General features: G+C 53.1%; 1 protein-coding gene across 3 annotated transcripts; it reads right to left on the bottom strand.

Moving 5' to 3' along the window:
* Nucleotides 1–173: 173 nt before the first annotated feature.
* ATG4B (autophagy related 4B cysteine peptidase) lies at nt 174–18166 on the bottom strand. 3 transcript variants are annotated; one of them, XM_040972402.1, is made up of 13 exons: nt 18079–18166; nt 12417–12518; nt 12250–12321; nt 10978–11076; nt 10507–10608; nt 10061–10133; nt 8953–9032; nt 4412–4602; nt 3980–4058; nt 3747–3892; nt 2540–2596; nt 2119–2212; nt 174–1107 (listed from the first exon to the last, which is right to left on the bottom strand). In XM_040972402.1, exons 1-13 carry the CDS (start codon nt 18086–18088, stop codon nt 1034–1036), a joined length of 1179 nt encoding a protein of 392 aa, XP_040828336.1. In that variant the 5' UTR covers nt 18089–18166; the 3' UTR covers nt 174–1033. The 3 variants fall into 3 exon arrangements, with proteins under 3 accessions (XP_040828336.1, XP_040828339.1, XP_040828338.1); XM_040972405.1 differs by lacking the exon at nt 18079–18166 and adding an exon at nt 17854–17874; XM_040972404.1 differs by lacking the exon at nt 10978–11076 and having other exon boundaries at nt 18079–18162.
* Nucleotides 18167–18234: the final 68 nt, after the last annotated feature.

Here is an 18234-nt window from a genome sequence, read left to right as displayed (position 1 = left end):
AGGAGCAACCCAGGGAGGTGCAAGCCTTATTTGCAGAGTGAGGGACACCTCAAGAGTCCAGCAGAGCTGCTGGCCCTGTATCCTTGCGCTCACTCAGCCTGAGAGCAGAGAAGGGGACTTGGCTTTACAGGATGTGTCGCTTGTTTTCTTCTGGAAAAATCAAGACATACAAATGTTTTCTACTGAAATTTTATTATTTATCATTGAGAACAGCAGCCTATACTACTGAGAAGTCAGGGTTTTCCTGACCACAGAGCTCCCCTCAGGCCGGGCTGGAGCAGAGGCTGCAGGGAGACCCTGGGAGAGTGGGAACAGCCCTAACTGCCTGCTGCTCCACTTGTAGAGGATGAGGGAGGCAAAGAGGAAATGTGGAAGAGAAAATAAATTAGACTTGTTTGGGGAGTTCTTTGCTGCTCACTGGTCTGGCCAGAACTACTGGCCACACACAGCTCTGGTCCTGGGTAGCAGTCCAGCTGTCCTCTGCTGAGCACCCCATCCATCTACAATCTGTGAGTGCACAGAAAGCAACTCTCCCAGGAGAGACACTCATGCTGCTCAAGTAATGCAGGTCCAAGACCATACCTTTGGTTCCAAAATACAGAAAATAACAGGACATGAGTGGGACATAAGCCACCATGCAGTGTAGGCAGGTAGCCTGCTCTGACCATCCCACATGGCTCGTGCTGTGACACACTAAACCCAGTCTCCCACGAGGTAATCCTTGAGAAACCACACAAAACCAAGGTCCTGGTGCCGCCACCACGTCCCTTGTGTGCCAGCCTGAAGAGCTTCCACCCATGACTGGGACGGGCTCAAACTCGTGTCTGGAGCAACTTTGAACCAGGCTTTAATTCCCAACCAACCAGAGGCCTGGGCTCCAGCAAGCAGCAGCACAGAAGCCGACGAGAACAGCCAGGTGGAGCAGGGACCTCTGACAGCTCCTCTGGCAGGCACGTGCTTCCCAGGGCACAGGTGGGCAGGCGGACGGTGCTCCAGCAGAGCCAACACTCGGCATCCAGTGACCAGAGGATTCTCAAAGGGACAAGATCTCAAAGTCTTCATCTTCTGAATCAAAGAATCTTTCCAGTCGCTCCGCATCAGAAGATTCTAGAAGGAACAAGACATTTCCTTGTTGCTCTGGGGACAGGGTGGTAAAGAGGCTCTTACTTGGTGCCCCCTGACAGAGCCCAGGCAGATTATCAGAGGGGAGCAGAAAGGAGTCCACAGGCTCCTTAAGAGGAAAGCAGGCTTGGCAATGCAACTGCAACATCCAGTGTAGGGGCCAGTTTACATGCCATCTGCTGTCCCAGTCCACTCCCTGCTCCAGGCCTAGGGAAGGATTCTGCTCTCTGGGTTGTTCTCTCACATGGGAGTCCTGGGTGGGTTCCTACTTCAGCCAAGCTGAATGCTGACCATCGGGGCTGAACAGCAGAGTGGAGGGTCTGTCTCTCTTGGTGATTATCTTTCTTTTAAAGATTTATTTGCCAGAAGTAGAAGCTGGGTGGGAAGCAGAGCAGCTGAGACATGAACAGGGGCCGTAAGGGCATTGCAGGTAGAGGATCAGCCAGTTGAGACACAGCACTGCGCCCCTATGATTTTTTTCTCTCTTTTAATTGGAAAGATATACAGAGAGGAGGAGAGACAGAGGAAGATCTTCCATCTGATGATTCACTCCCCAAGTGACCACAATGGTCAGTCCCACTGCTTTCCCAGGCCACAAACAGCAGGATGGGAAAGCTGGGTCACAGGGATTAGAACTGGCCCCAGTCCTCCCTACCTTTTTTTTCCCCTCTAGTTTTCTAAATCTTTAAAAGGGGGGCAAAGGTACTCAGAGAGGTGAGTAGAACCAACATTGCCTGCAGAGGAGGACAAAGCCCTGGAAGGAACACCACCCCATGGTAGGCATCTTCTGGCCCATCTGCTGTCTTACAGGGAACAGTCTACTCCACAGTGCCCTGGACAGGTGGTCACCACAAGGTAGTATTCTACTTCTGCCCAACTCAGGGCTAGAGGTGGGGATGCTGCAAGGCAATGCCTGGAATCCATGCATGTGCCGAGGTCCAAATGTCCAAGACCAGGTCGAGCAGAGGTGAACAGCACCCAGGGCAGCACACTCACCTAGGGACAGGTTCAGAACATCAGGGCAGGCAAGGTGAGCCGGCTGCTGCTCCACTAACTCAAACATGGGCAGGGCGCCTCCCAGCAAGGACAGCTGTAGAAAGATAAGGCTGTCAGGAGCCATGCATGCATCAGCATGCCTCACCCCTAGAGCAACCAGCAGCATGGAGTAAGCTGTTGCTACGCCATGACACTAAACAGCAAATGGCGGTGGCAAGAACTCCACCTGCTCAGGATAGGCCTGGCCCCTGGCAGCACCGCAGCAAGCTGACCCCTGGCTGCTGTTGAAGGAACCAGGACATTCTGCCTCCAGCACCCACATTGGATGAAATTGGAACATAAGCCCTGTGGAAGTTAACATCCAGTGTGTATCCTCGTGGCCCCGCCCAACCACTGCCAGTCTGCCCAGGAGGCCACAGACCTTCCTGACTTGTTGGCACCAGTCGTCGAAGTCATCCTCAGTCTTACAGAAGAACCCCTGCAATGAAAGGGCCGTTAGCAAGCAGCAGGAGCCCAAGGCTGAGGTCAGCCCACGGACAGCAGGTCTTTGATGCCCTAGCCCCTCAGGGCCACTGACATCTGCACCCTGCAGATGTCTTCTGGCCTTCTGGGGCTGCAGGAATATAGCCCTCCACACCCAGAATGGAGTCATCAAGGGTGTTTCTACACATCCCTGACCCTAATATCAGAGGGCAGGACTGTGCTCAAGATCTCGGTGCCATGCCCACTTCACTTCAGCTGATGTTGATGTTCCAGCTCACCAGACATGGATTCTCGGTTGCAGACAAGGCACCTACAGCCCACCCTCCCCAGGTTCACCAAGCAAGGCAAGCAGAGTGCATGTTCTGGAATGGAGCTGTGTGATCATTCCCCAGTTCTGGGTGGCAAGGGGCAGAGGGTATGCTCCCCAATTGGGTTACCAAAAGTGGGCAGCAAGACTTAAAAGGTAGAAAGAGAAGTGGGTCTAAGGCACCACTCAGGTTTGAAACCATGTTTGGGAACAGTGCCATTCACCCACCATTCGCTACCAGCTAGTATACACCCTCAACATTCAATATAACACCAGCTGGTACACACACTCACCACAAACTAGTCCACACACTCATCACTGAACACAAGCTAGTACTCACACCTCAACTGCTGCCTTATATTCACACACATGCTTACACATTATCATTCACACGTGTGCTCTGGGTGGCAGAGGCCGTGAATGCCATCGTGGAAGCAGTGTCTCTGAGGAGGACCAGAGTGATCAGAGAGAGAACTCTGCCTTTTAGATGCAAACCAAAATGCTAACTAGACCAAGGCTTTCAGGCCCAACACAATGGCTCAGCTGGCTAATCCTTTCCCTGCAAGCACCAGGATCCCATACAGGCACTGGTTCATGCAAGTTATAGCTGCCCCATTTCCCAACCAGCTCCCTGCTTATGGCCTGAGGTTCCAAAGCCTTGGGACCCTGCATCCACGTGGGAGACCGGGAAGAAGTTTCTGGCATTGATCGGCTCAGCTCTTGGAGAGTGAAAGATCTGTCTCTTCTCTCTAAAATCTGCCTTTCCAATTAAAACAAGTAAGTACATAAAAACTAAGGTTTCCCTTTTCATTCTGAATGGCCACTGGGTGCGACATACCACAGCAATGGACGGGTCAAGCTCCCCGATGTTCATCCTGCATGGAGGGTGCTGGCAGTGGAAGCTCTCATCAGGGATGATGCAACTGTCTGTCAGCTCCACGGCTGGCTGAGTCGTGTGGGGGTCCAGGTAGATAAGCTCCTCTCCTGGGTTGGACACAGCAGACAGCTCTGAGCCAGGAGACGGGAGAAAGAGAAGGCCCACCACACCTCTGCCCAGCGGACAAGACTCACCCACATAGCCAATGAAGTAGTGGGCGCTGTTGGGCTTCCCTCCAATCACTCCTAGAGACTGGGGCATCCTGAAACAATGCTGGGAGAGGGGCAGGCACTAACCACTCTGGCCTTGCATACAGCATGCCAGCACACCACTGCCAGCCAAGTAGACACCCCAGTGGGGCAGTACAAAGTGGAATCCAGGGAGGCGAATGCAATGCACACCACAGGCTAAGAACAGGGCTGTGGAGATAGACAGCAGGGCAGGGTGCCAGGGAGGGAGCACGCTAATGACTACTGAGTTTGACCAACCGGGATAAAGAATGGGATGAAGGGCAGTCCCAAACACTGAGCCAGGAAGGCCCAAGACCAAGTCCCACCCTCACACCAATTGCCACCCCGACAAACGGCGGGTTTAGCCTTCTGCTGACATGGATTCCCATGGCTCACCTTCAGAGTTTCCACGTAGGCCTCGTTGATGTCCGTGAGCCCCAGGCGTAGTGGGATGAGAAGTACCAGGGGTCTCCACGGTGGCCTACTGGTCACCTCAGCACCCGCAGGAAACCCATTGCACTGCCAGTCAGTGCCAGCAGGTGGGGCAGCTGCCCCTGCACAGGGAAGACCAGTCCTGCACAACCTTCCTGGGGAGGCAAGACATGTTCTCAGACCATATAGAACCAGACAGGATTCTCCCCAAAGGAGTGGGCCAAGAGCTGTGTACTAGCAAAAAAGTGTGCTTAACAACTCAAATTTAGAGAATAGAAGCACAAAAAGGAAATATTTTATCCAAATACCTAGAAAAAAAACAGTATTATACATACTCCATTCTGAACCTTCTTAAATGCAGCACACTCAGAGAGCTAAGAGGAACCCCTGGGGGACCTCCTGACCATTCACAGCCCCACAGCCGCCTCCTCTCCTCCCTTAGCAGGAAAGGAGGCAATTCCTCCTTCCTTTCCCAACCTGCCCAAGTGCAGAGACTCAGCACTCTACTCCAGTTGGCAGAAGCGTGGCAGGGGCTTCCTTTGCCAGGCAGGCTGCCTGAGCCCCACACCAGAGTGGCTGGGTCCCTGCCTCCATATGGGAGAGCTGGGCTCCTGGCTTTGACCTGGCCCAGTCCCGGCTGTTGTAAGTGTTTGGGGTAGCAGCACTGTCTGTCTAATGAGTTAAAGAACAACAACCACCATTAACTCAGCAGATAAATCAGAATCCATGACCTTTTCCTGGTAAAGATGGGGCAGGGTGGAGGGAACCCTGTTTGGTAATGCCCCTCGGTAAACAGGGAGTAAGACACAAGTCGGGGACCTCTTTCTTATAAATCCCACCAACGCATCTTGGCTGGCCCTGATGATTCATTCACATCCCAAAAAAATGACACCTGAGCAATCCAAGGGGGCTCAATGACAGAGCCACCAACACCAGGACACCTCCCTGACCATCTCCCCCCAGCCAGATGACCCCCATCAACCATCCAGAAACAAACATATAAATCGGGGGAAGGGTCACCCAATTCTTCAGACACGCTGACGCTGTGCAAGCCTCAAGGGAGGGAGAACTTTCTAATTTACAGGACACCACAGAAACGGGGTCACTGCACACCAGCATTGGACTCTTGAACCAGCAAACAGGATAGCACCCCCCAGGAAGCCCCTGCATAGTGGTCAAGGTGGGAACCTCCTGAGCCAGTGGGGGCTGCTGCTGAAATTTTGTCCAGATAGCTTGGGAGACAGGACTTGGGGAGAGTGTTATAGGGGCATGATCTTGACAGGAGTCATGCATTCTTAAGAGTTAAAGTTTCACTTCCTTGTGTTTGGGTCTTGCCTTCTTGTGCTCAAAGTTTCATCCCACCTAGTTCCATATCTTTCAGAATTCCCCATGCTCACCAAGACCCTTAGCCTTAAGAAAAGCACGCACTCCCAGCCAATTAGGACTGCAGCCACATTTGCGCCACACTCCCAGCCAATCAGGATTATATCCTCATTTGCACCATTTTAAACTCAATATAAACCCCTCTCCACAGCAGCAGCCACCATTCTCCTTTTCTCCTGGGGATGGTCATTGTCAGTTACCTGACAATAAAATCTCTTGTGTGACTCCTGATGTGTTGAGTGGTGATTTTGGCTTCTCGATGCCAAGAAACCCAACATGTGTCTCAGCTCTAATTCCTACAGACAGTTCATCAGGCATCAGCTCCAGCATTTCTTTCTGGAACCTCCCCTCTTGCTGTTTTTAGTCCTGTCACACTCTCCCTTTATGTGCAAACATCTGGTTTCACTGTGTCTTGGTGGAAAAGGTTTGTGGTAGTACATGACCCTCCTCTACCTCAGGAGATGCTTCTGGCAGGGCCAGGAGGCAGAACCTGTGGGGTCTACTATGCTCAGGAAGGCAAACCTCCAGAGATCTTCCATCAGCTGGTCACTCCCCAAACGCCAGTGAAAGCAGGGGCTAGGCCAGGCTGAAGCCAGGAATCCGTGCTCTCGAGTCCTCCCAGTTGCCTCCCAGGACAGAGCTACAAACACAAGTGGGTGTGAGACCCAGAATGTAAGAATCCCAGTAAGGGCCTAACCACAGTGCTAGACACCCCCTACCCATCAGATCACAAGGACCACTGGTCATCGGCCAGTGTCCCTTGCATTGAATGTGCTGCTCATCCAATGAGCAAACAACCCTTCAGTCTGCATTCTACCCCCTGCACAGGGAGCCAACGGCTGCTCAGGACCAGCATTATGTCTTCCTGATAAACCACCCAGATTTTCCTCAGCAGCGACCAGGGACTCCACCCAGGCCCACAGCAGGGAGTTCTTCTCCTCTCCTCACTGATCCTCCACGTAAGCTCCTCTGTCTGCTATAGCTGTGAGGGTCTGACCCTTCCAACAGGAAAGGCTACAGATCCGCTGGGGATGCCAGGACTGGCCTCCAACCAGTAATGCCTTCCTGTGTTCAGCACCCTCTGCCTCCACGCTTAACAGGTGCAGTCAGCACAGGACCTCCACAGGAAATGGGGCCATGGTCAGTTCCCGGCCCCTCTTAGGGGTCTTCCTACAAACAGTTCCGAGGAACTAGAGCCCTGGTTGAGCCAGGGTGCCCTCTTTCCAGGCCTGTCACACCGGGCAGCTTCTAGCAGCTCACCTTCTGTTTGCACCTCTCCTAGGGTTCTGCATACCAAAGGCAACAGCAAGGGGCACTTAGGATTGTCCCAGACGTAACCCACACAACTGTGCGCAGGAGGCCAGGGTGAGTGGGGGTGAGGGGAAGTCAGTCCCAGCATCCTTGCAAACCATGTTCTAACTCTGTCCCTCTAGATTCAGAAACTGGATCCTCCCCAGCCCTGTAATGAGAAGCACCATTCCTCTGACCAAGATGTTGCTAGGCCCAAGTGTCCTGCCACATCCTGGGGACTCAGTGACCAGCACTGGGGCACAGCAGGCCCAGCCCAGGAGTGTTGCTTCCAGCCAGGTCCTTCTGGTGCCTGAGGGGTGGCAGGTGAAGGTCCTCAGATAGTAAACTAGGACAAGCTTCTTGTTTTTAATTTCAGCATGGTCCAGCTCTAGGTATTGCATTACTTGGGGGAGTGAACCAGTGAACAGAAGCTCTCTCGCCCTCCATATTTCAATTAATTTATCTTTTGCTCAAAAAAAAAAAAAAAAGCAGACTCAGGTCCTGCTCCCCAAGACCCACCACCTCCTCTTTAAGCCCTTCATTCATATGTAAAACACAGCTCTACCACAGCCTCCCTGGATGACTGAGACCTCAGGAGATGAAAGTCAGGGACCACACAGTCATGAAGCCCCCTGGCAGGTCTCCCTCCTCCAATGAACAAAAGCAGGCAAAAGGAGGAGCTGTAAGTAGTTTGACCCTTGCCCCTTCTTGGCACTCCTGGGACACCAAACTCTGTGTTAGGACTCCAGTCTCAGGGTCTCTTAGGTCTCTCAGCCCCACCTCTGACCCCAGCTCCTGCTATGACACACACCTTAGGAAGCAGCAGGTGATGGCCAAGGGCTTGGGTTCCTGCCACACACACGGGAGAACCTGGCTTCAGCCTGCCCCAGACGCTTCTACATTTGGGGAGTGAGAGGGAGGTTGAAAAATATCTCTGCCCTGAAAATAGTAAGATTAACAAAAACTCTAGACTGTGAGTATGGTAGATGACAGGGCGAAGTGGTTTTCCGATGCCAGGGAAAAAATGAAGGGCAGGTGTGTCCTTGTTTATGGAGTAGCCAGTTAATGAGATAGCTTCAACAGCAACAAGTTTATGAAAAGCACAAAGAAAACATTGGAAGAGTGTCAAACATTCATGAATTTTTTTTTTTTAAAGATTTTTAAAAATGTACTTGCAAGGTAGAGTAACAGAGAAAAGATCTTCCATCCCTGGTTCACGCCCCAAAGGGCTGCAGCACTAGGGCTGGGCGAGGCCAAAGCTGGGAGCCCAGAGCTCAATCCTGGTCTCTCCGGAGGTGGCAGGGCTCAGGGAGTCGAGCCACCCCTGCTGTTTCTGAGGCTTGATCACAAAGAACTGGGTTGGAAGCAGAACAGCCAGGACATGGGTGTTAAAGGCAGTGGGCCTACCCACTATGTACTCAGGGATCTTGTCATTTGTTTGTGCTTTTCCAAAATTTTCCATGTTTCACAAAAAGACTCAAAACAGAAGAAAGGGAAAGGCATAAGGAAGAAATGCGGAGCCTCCTCCTATTTGTGTAGGGAGCACAAAGCACCACACCCTGAGGGGCCAGGATCAGGGTCACTCTGCCCAAAGTTAAGTCCCACAAGATGACAAGGGTGTAGAGGTCCCATCACTGCAGTGGAGTGACCTGACACTGTGAGACTAAGACACTCAGATGTACAGTGGCCAACACACCAGTACCCTCCCCAGCAAGGCTCTTCTGTGGCTCAGGTAGGGACAATGCGCCCCAGTTCCCACGGTGTAGACTGAATGCCTAGCCCACTCAATGATCTTCTCCACCACAGTATAGACTGAAGCCCACGCCACTTACTGATCTCCTCCATCACCACGGTGTTGTCCATAGCTATGTGGACTGCCAGTGAGCTCCACGTGTCAAAGACGGCCAGCTTCCTAGGTAGAGTCGGGGAGACACACACCGTAAGCTTTCCACCACTCACACATACTCATCCTGGCACCCAGTGGTTTGGGCTCCAATGCTTCTTGGGTAAGAAAGACCAGCTTCAGGAAGTCAAGGACACAAATGTCACACAGGGAAAGGCTGCTGTTCCCATCATGGTGCACGCAAGAGCTCTCGGGCAATGAACACTTGCTTGGCATGGCCACTGTAGCTCTCAATGATTTGCCCACCCTACTGCACACCCCCTCACTCTGCTCTGTGCATATTCCAACACCACCAAACACATAGGCCAGACAGCCACAGAGCCTACAGACAGATGGGGCAGCAGGGAACCCACCTGACTACAGCTACATCAGAGACCGAGTTAGAAGGTGAAGAAATGTCTCCATAGACAGCAGAGACAGGGGGCCAAGGCAGTGGGGAGTTATTCATCTGGGGACATACACCAGGGAAAGGAGTCAAGAAGGACAACCTCATGGTGGACAGAGCACTTGGCAAGGCATGTAACCGGGGCATGCACTACAGGAAGGCCCCAGGCAATGAGGCACGAGGTGCAATAGTCAGGAAGACAGGAGGACAGGCAGTGGGGAGCTGCAAGAGCTACAAGCCCCCCGACAGCCTAGGACCTGGGAATGCTAACTGATGTTTAACACAAACAACCTCAGAATGGCCAAGAGAGATGAACCCCACAGGAGGAAAAAGACAAACTCCAGAGTAGGCACAATGATGGGGACCTCCCCGCCTGGGCGGCAGCAAGAGGAAAAAGGGTGGGAACTGGCTGCATCCTCTGACCACAAGACACCCCATTACTGGCAGAGCAACAAGCCAGGCAGAGGTCCAAGCTCAGCTTGATGGACACGATTAAGATGCTAGATTAAGGTGTTCATTCTATTAGGAAATAAACTCTGCTGCTCAAAACCACTTGCATGATGACCCAAAGACCCTCCCATGGGCCCTCCAGTCCCTCACTGCCCTCAACCATGGGACCCAGGAAATGCAGCAGGAATGAAGCGGCACATACTTGAGGACCTGGGCCACGGTGTTAGGCCCATACCACTGGCCAACCGACTTGCCTTCGCCAACACCCATTTGCGCTGTGGAAGACAAGCCAGGTTAACATCACTTTGTACCTAACCAACCTGGCTCCATCCCGCATGCTGTGCCCTCAGAACACTGAACAGGAAGGCCAGATGGCAACTCAAGGCTTCCATCCAGTCATCCCTAGGTGAGCAGACTGCTCAGAGCTGAGCCTGCATGTGGTAAAGGCCAGCTGGTGTCCTTCACATCTGCCACCGGAATGCCTAGATCCAGACAAGCCACACGGGAGCAAGGAACTCCGAGCCACAGTCCAGTTTTCACAGGCTCTGCATTGGGCCAGGGCCACTGCAGGCCATAAGAGCACAGTGCTGGGCAAGGTTTGGGCTCAACTCACATCCCACCCTCAGACCAGCAGAAGCCCCATCAGACCTATCTGGTGGATAGAGTAGTAGCTGTCTTTTCTGTCAATGAAGGCATGCAGGACACTGAAGTAGCTGTCAGGCTGCCTCTTTCGCTGTGTCCACCGCCAATCTGCAGACAGACATCCAGGTTAGCCTCGTCGGGGCAGGGGGGGAATCCACACTCCCCACAGACGCAGAACAGCTTTGTGGGGGCTGCTACTCTCATTCACAAAGATGCCGATGGATCTGGGGTGCAGCTCCAGGAGGGCCTGGGTGGGGGGAGCCTCAGCACACTGCTCATGAGGGTGACGCACCACCGACAGGGCCAGCCCAAATGGCACCCGCCCAGACTGCTCCCACAGTAACAGCACCCAGACCACCCACAGCCGTCAGAACCCAGTGGATGGCTCCCATACTCTGGCCTATGTTTTACTTGACATCTACTCTAAAACACCCTATTCTCACAGTCCTCTCTGCTCCCCAGCCTGGCTGCACTCACCTCGACCCAAGTGCCGACACACCAGGGCTTGAGCGAAGATCATCTGACCACAGCGCAGCATGCAGCCCCAGCCTGTGTCTGAAGTGGGGCCCGTGCCTCCTGTTGTGGATTAAGACTCATGGTCAGAAGGCCCACGGGAGGCCAGGAGTCCAGAGGCCACACTTGTCTGTCAGCTCTGTCTGGACTCACACACAGTTTGACCTCAGTGACCCAAGGACCATGTTTGCCAGATGGAGGTCCCAAGGATTATACAAGTGTATGGAAGAGTGGCACACACAGCAGTGGTCTGCCTGGGCCCTGCACCCAGACGGGAGACCAGGGTGGAATCCCTGGCTGGCCCAGAGGCTGTAGTGGCCATTTGGGGATTAAAATATGCTCTTTCTGCGGGTCGAAATATGCTCTTTCTGCCTTTCAAATGTGTAAAAACATAAATAATCCTTAATACTGAAAGGAAATGCTGGCAATACCCACGCTGAGCTGTCAGTGCATCCACCACCAGGCTAGGCTGCCTGACCATCACAGCAAACCATCTGGCACAACCAAGTTGGAACTAACAAGGTCTCCTCCCCTAAAAACATCATGACTGGACCCAACACAATAGTCTAGCAGCTAATGTCCTCACCTTGCATGAGCTGGTATCCCATGTGGGTGCTGGTCTGTAACTGGGCTGCTCCACTTCCCTTCCAGCTCCCTGCCTATGGCCTGGGAAAGCAGTCAAAGACGGCCCAAAGTCTTGGGACCCTGCAACCTCATGAAAGACCCAGAAGAATCTACTGGCTCCCGGTTCCAGATCAGCTCAGCTCCAGCCATTGTGGCTACTTGGGAGTGAACCAGTGGATGGAAGATCTTTCCTCCTCTCTGTAAATCTGACTTTCCAATAAATAAATAAATAAATCTTACCCAAAAAAGGGGGGAGGGGGCAGTGTGGTGGCCCAGTAGCTAAAGTTCTTGCCTTGCTCGCACCAGGATCCCCTAAGTGTACCAGTTTTAATCCTGGCAGTCCCACTTTCCATCCAGCTCCCTGCTGGTGGGCTACGAAAGTGGTCAAGAATGGCCCAAAGCTTTGGCACCCTGCACCTGGTGGGAGACCTGGAGGAGGCTCCTGGCTCCTGGCTTCAGATTGGCGCAACTCCAGTTATTGTCATTGTGGCCACATGGGGAGTGAATCATCAGAGGGAAGATCTTTCTCTCTGTATATCTGACTTCGCAATAAAAATAAATAAACCTTTAAAAAACAAAAACAAAAAACTCTGGGCACACAGGGGCACTTACCAATGGCTGGGAAGTTTTTCCTATAGGTAAACCAAAGTCTCGATGCCACATCAGACAGGATCTCGTTCTTCTCTGAGGTGTTTAAAGCAAGAACACAGAGAGAAAGCCGTGAGTCCACAGGCCATGAGGCACAGTGCGCAGCACAACCACCACATGCTCCTGCCTACCTGTGAAAAGGCTGTACTTTCTCCCCAGTATCCACACAGGCTCCGACGTCTCAGGGAAATCCTCAAACTCAGCAAACCGGAGGGTGTCATAGGTCAGAGTGGCTGTTAGAAGAAGAGACAGCCATCAGGCTTCTGTGACTTCATAAAGTAACAGCAAAGAGACCATTACCAGTATTTCTGCACTGAAATAACATGTCAATTATCTTTTCTAAAAGATTTATCTATTTGAAGGCAGAATGACACACAGAGGAGAGACAGAGATCTTCAATCCCTGGTTTACTTCTCCCATGGCTGGCACTGGATCAGGCCACTGCTAGGAGCCCAGAGCTCCATCCAGTCTCCCATGTGAGCAGCAGAGGCTCAAATACGTGGGCTGTTTTCCACCGTTCTCCTAGATCATCAGCATAGAAGCAGCAGGAACATGAACCAGTCCTCAGAGATGGTGGTTTGACCAGCTACCTCCCAATACCAGCCCCGTGCATCCTGTCCTGCCAGCACTATTGGGAAAGCTGCACACTCAGCAGGCCGGGCTTTGGGGTCAGTGTATCCAGCCTGGTAGAGAATGCTGTGGTGAACAACTGGCCCAACTTAAAAAGCCCCAAAGAAAAAGTGATACAAAACCACATGCTTGGACTTCACCGGAAGAGGACCCCCAAAAAACCAGAGTGTAGGTCAGCCAACCTGGGCGTTCACTTGGACCAGATGTCACCCAGGTATATGCACTACGATGCTGTGATGGAAAGACAGTAACTTCAGGGTATCTAGGCTGCAGAGAAGTGGGCAACTGCCACTCCTGAGTGGGAAGGGATCCCAGAGACCAACCCCCTAAAAAGTCCTCAGCTATGGCTGGTGCTAAGAACCAGGGACTCCTGCAGGTGACAGGCTCCTTGGCCACACTCCATCTTTCCAGGAGCTGACAGCATCTATCCGTTGTCTGAAGGGATGAGAGGTCCAGCCTCCTCCTATTCACATGCCTGTGTTCCACCTGTTTCCAAAACAGTGGCCAGCAGGAGGGCAGGAGCAGATGCACACAGCACACTCTGGGGTAAGACAGAGAATGCCTTCAAATTTCTTTAGGATTTATTTAATTGGAAAGGCAGAGATACACAGAGAAGGTGGTACAGAGACAAAAATCTTCCATCTGCTGGTTCACTCCCCAAGTGGCCACAACGGCCAGAGCTGAGCCAATCCGAAACCAGGAGCTTCTTCTGGGTCTCCCATGAGGGTGCAGAGTCCCAAGGCTCTGAGCCATCCTCTACTGCTTTCCCAGGCCACAAGCAGGGAGCTGGAAGGGAAGTGGAGTTGCCAGTACACAAACCAGCACCTACATGAGATCCTGTCACATACAAGGTGAATTTAGGCACTAGACTATTGCGCCAAGTCCAATGCCTTCAAATTCCTACCACCCTAACAGTATTCTACCAACAAACACAGATGCCATCAGTAGCAGGGGCACTCTTCAAGCATGCCCATTGTCAAGACTCTCTGTGCAGTCTCCTCACCACACATACTCCCCATCATGGACTGCTGGCACCAGCATCCCCACTACATACATGTTCACCATCGCAGCCAGCCATCATGAGTTTGTGTGGTGTTTCTGAGCCATGCACCACCCTCTGGAGGACAGGCGAGGGTAGTCAGGAATCAGATTCCAGCTTAGGCCCTCACAGTAGCTCCCAAGGTAATTTAACTCATATCTAACCATGAACCTGCCCACACTCACATGTGGAACAATAGGGCGGTAATGTTCCACATACACTGGGACACACACCACACATCTCGCTACACTCATTACTTAAATTTCTCTGCAACATGCAGATTCACACCAGAAAAGACTCAAACCCACCATCCTTCAACTCTGACTGCGAAGCTGCTGCTTTAAGTCTTTAGTGTGGAGTCTTCCACCAAGATCTGAGATCCTCAGCCCCAGCTTTGAGCTAAAGAGACAATATTTATTTAATCAGGGAGAGACAAGTGCTTAGGGCTCTCTGTGCTTTCCAGAAAGGTCCATCACTATCAGAGCAAGTGGACAGGTTGACGACAAAGAGGAAACAAGCTCACCCTACTAAGGGTGCCAAGTCAGGCTTGCTTGTGAAATTTATGAGCAAACTTCACAGGCAAGGACGCTGACTTCAGAGTGCTCACCTCACCTGTGCTTCCACAGCAAGCACGAAGATTATGGGCTGGTTGGCCTTGGAAGCCACAGGCCAGTGGACAGACCTAACCGGGCAGGCAACCATGGGCTATCTCACAGCTGGAGCCTCTACACCGTGTGCCTGTGTCCCAGCTTTGGCTTTCTTCCTGACCGAGCAATGCATCCTTCTTTGGCCCTTCTAGCCCTGAGTCCTCCTCCTGAGAGCTGACTGGCATGTGCACCTGAGCAGAACTTAAGGGCTGGCACGTGGCAGCCACGTCCTGGGCTGCACTAAGTCCTGACTTCTAGGAAAGCTTTGTGTGCAGTCTGCCAGCCCACATGTGTGTCATGCAACACACATCTGAACCTCACGACCCATGATATGGACAAGGTGTCCAGCTCTGCCAGTGACATAAGGGCCCAAGTAAAGAACAAATCTCGGACACCACCCGGGCTGGCCATAATGGACTCCACCAAGACTGCCAAGCACTGGCAGGTGAGCTCCACTCAGGCATTCTCAACAGAAGGGCTATTCCTCCTCTTTCTGACAAACTCACTGTGACTGATCGCATCATCCTCATGACAGCCACTTAGGAAGCGGTCCACACAGCTGCTGGGATGAGGGGCACACCTCAGGGCCAGCATTGTAATGGGCCAGGCAAAGCCTCAGCCTGCAAAGCCAACAACCCATGTAAGCACCAGTTCAAGTCCCAACTGCTCCACTCCCCATTAAGCTCCCTGCTAATGGCCTGGAAAAGCAGAGAAGGATGGCCCAAAGCTTTGGGATCCTGCCCACATGGGAGACCCAGATGAAGTTCCTGGCTCTTCACGGGCTCCTACCCATTGCAAGCACCTGAGGAGTGAACCAGCAGATGATCTAACATTGCCATTCAAAGAAATAAATAACCTTAAAAAAACAAAATCAGGGTCCCACACAATGGTTCAGTGGCTAAATCTTTGCCTTGCAGGTGCCAGGATCACATATGTAGGCACCAGTTCACATCTTGGCTACTCCACTTCCCATCCAGCTCTCTGCTTGTGGCCTGGGAAAGCGGTAGAGAATGGTCCAAAGCCTTGGGACCCTGCACCCAAGTGTGAGACCGGGAAGAAACTCCTGGCTCCTAGCTTCAGCTCAGCTCAGTTTCAGTCACGGTGGGAATGAACCAGCAGATGAAAGATCTTTCTGTTTCTCCTCCTCTCTGTAAATCCACCTTTCCAATAAAAATAAATGAATCTTAAGAGAAAAAAAAAGGGGGGGGGGGGTCCAGGCCCAGTGTGTTAGCCTAATGGCTAAAATCCTCACCTTGCACACACCGAGATCCCATATATGGGCGCCGGTTCAAATCCTGGCAGCCTGGCTTCCCTTCCAGCTCCCTGCTTGTGGCCTGGGAAACAAAGACAACCCAAACCCTTCGGACCCTGTGCCATGTGAGAGACCCAGAAGAGGTTTCTGGCTCTTGGCTTCGGACTGGCTCAGCTCCAGCCATTGTGGCCATCTGCAGAGTGAACCAGCAGATAGAAGATCTCTTGGCTGGGCCCGGCACAGTGGCCTAGCAACTAAAGTCCTTGCCCTAGAACACGCTGGGATCCCATACGGGCGCTGGTTCTAATCCCGGCAGCCCCAGTTCCCATCCAGCTCCCTGCTTGTGGCCTGGGAAAGCAGATGAAGATGGCCCAAGGCCTTAGGACCCTGCACCCGTGTGGGAAACCTGGAAGAAGCTTCTGGTTCTTGATTTCGGATCGGCGCAGTACCAGCTGCTGTGGTCACTTGGGGAATGAATCATTGGACAGAAGATCTTCCTCTCTGTCTCTCCTCCTCTCTGTATATCTGACTTTGCAATAAAAATAAATAGATGTTAAAAACAAAACAAAACAAAACAAAAAAAAAAAAAAAAAAAGAAGAAGATGATGATCTCTTGGTCTTTCCTTTAGGCCTGTCTTCCAAAATCTTGACTGAAGGAGGGAAAGAGAAAGGGAGGAGGGAAGGAGTACCAGTCTCCAGGATCCCTAGCCAAAGGTTTTAATTCGAAAAAAGAGAATGTGACTAAATATAGAAACAAATAATTGGCCTACAGTTTTGAGAGTTTCTCCACTTAGCACCACACCAATTATCCAGGAAGATGCACAAAATATGTAACTAAGTTTCTCCTAGAACTGACTGTGAAGTATCCCATTCTGAAAATGCTTCTGCCAACACGATGTATTCTGGAAAGCCCTGCTTGTTAATAGAGGGCACTCTTTCTTTCTTATGCCTAAGATAATACTAAAGGGACCAGTTGTGCCAGTTACCACTGACAGTGCAAGATACCACATGCGGGCATCACCAGAAGCCTCCAAGACACTCACCTACACTGACCCTGCAAGCAACAGCATTTGGGAATCCTACCAAGATGTCATTTGGACCACACCCCATCCTCCTGAGTGGCACCTGTGGAACACTAGAAATGCCTTCTTAGGCTGCCATCCAAGCGGATGGACACATGCGCCTCCTCAGGCTGCCATCCACATGGGACACACACACACACATACACACACGCCTCCTCAGGCCGCCATCCACACGGGACACACTCACACACACACACGCCTCCTCAGGCCGCCATCCACACGGGACACACTCACACACACACGCCTCCTCAGGCCGCCATCCACACGGGACACACTCACACACACACGCCTCCTCAGGCCGCCATCCACACGGGACACACTCACACACACACACACACACACACACACACACACGCCTCCTCAGGCCGCCATCCACATGGGAGACACACACTCACACACACACACATGCCTCCTCAGGCCGCCATCCACACGGGACACACTCACACACACACATACACGCTTCCTCAGGCCGCCATCCACACGGGACACACTCACACACACCTCCTCAGGCCGCCATCCAAATGGGATGGACACACACACACACACACACACACCTCCTCAGGCCGCCATCCACACGGGACACACTCACACACACCTCCTCAGGCCGCCATCCACACGGGACACACTCACACACACCTCCTCAGGCCGCCATCCACATAGGACACACACACACACACACCTCCTCAGGCCGCCATCCACACGGGACACACTCACACACACACACACAAACACACACGCCGCCTCAGGCTCCAGTCCACCCCACGCCCCGGGCAGGCTGTGGCATTAGGCCGGACACTCCCTCACGGCACATGCTTCGCACAGGCTGCGGCTCCGCGCCGGCCTTCCCCAACACACAACCCGGCCCTGGGCCTCCCTCGGCCGCAGCAAGCCTGGACCGCACGCCCCTGCCCGCCTCACCCGCCGCGGGACGGGGCGCCCGCAGGCCACCGCGCCGGCCCGCCACAGGCCGGGCCTCGCGCCCCAACGTCCGCGCCCCGGCCCGACCGCAGAGCGCCGGCGGCGTTCCCGCGCCTCGGCTGCCCGCCCCGTCCGAGCTGCCCCCGCGGCGCGGGGAGCGCGTCGCGACGGGAGCCCCAGCGGGATGCGGGTGTCAGAGAAGTGGCCCGGGGACCGCGTCCTCACCCGCATCCATCTTCCCGGTCCGGCCGCCGACTGACCCGCGCGGTGCACGACGGGCCGAGCGCGACGCGACGACGGGGTGCCGCGAAGACCAATCGCGCGCAGGCGGAAGCGAGGAGGCCGCCATACTGGCGTACGGCGGGTGCCGCCAGCTCGTGT

Source organism: Ochotona curzoniae, unplaced genomic scaffold (genome assembly GCF_017591425.1).
Source record: "Ochotona curzoniae isolate NIBS_2020 unplaced genomic scaffold, NIBS_Ocur_1.0 contig_2294, whole genome shotgun sequence".
Lineage (NCBI taxonomy): Eukaryota > Metazoa > Chordata > Mammalia > Lagomorpha > Ochotonidae > Ochotona > Ochotona curzoniae.
Note: the sequence above shows the minus strand (reverse complement) of the source record. Positions and strands in the feature narration are given on the sequence as shown.

Excerpts from the sequence above, each read along its gene's own strand:
- ATG4B (XM_040972402.1), bottom strand. Across the intron at positions 9,033-10,060 it reads ACCGTGGCCCAGGTCCTCAA|GAAGCTGGCCGTCTTTGACA; the intron begins GTATGTGCCGCT and ends GACTCTACCTAG. Across the intron at positions 1,108-2,118 it reads TGTTCTGAACCTGTCCCTAG|AATCTTCTGATGCGGAGCGA; the intron begins GTGAGTGTGCTG and ends TGTTCCTTCTAG.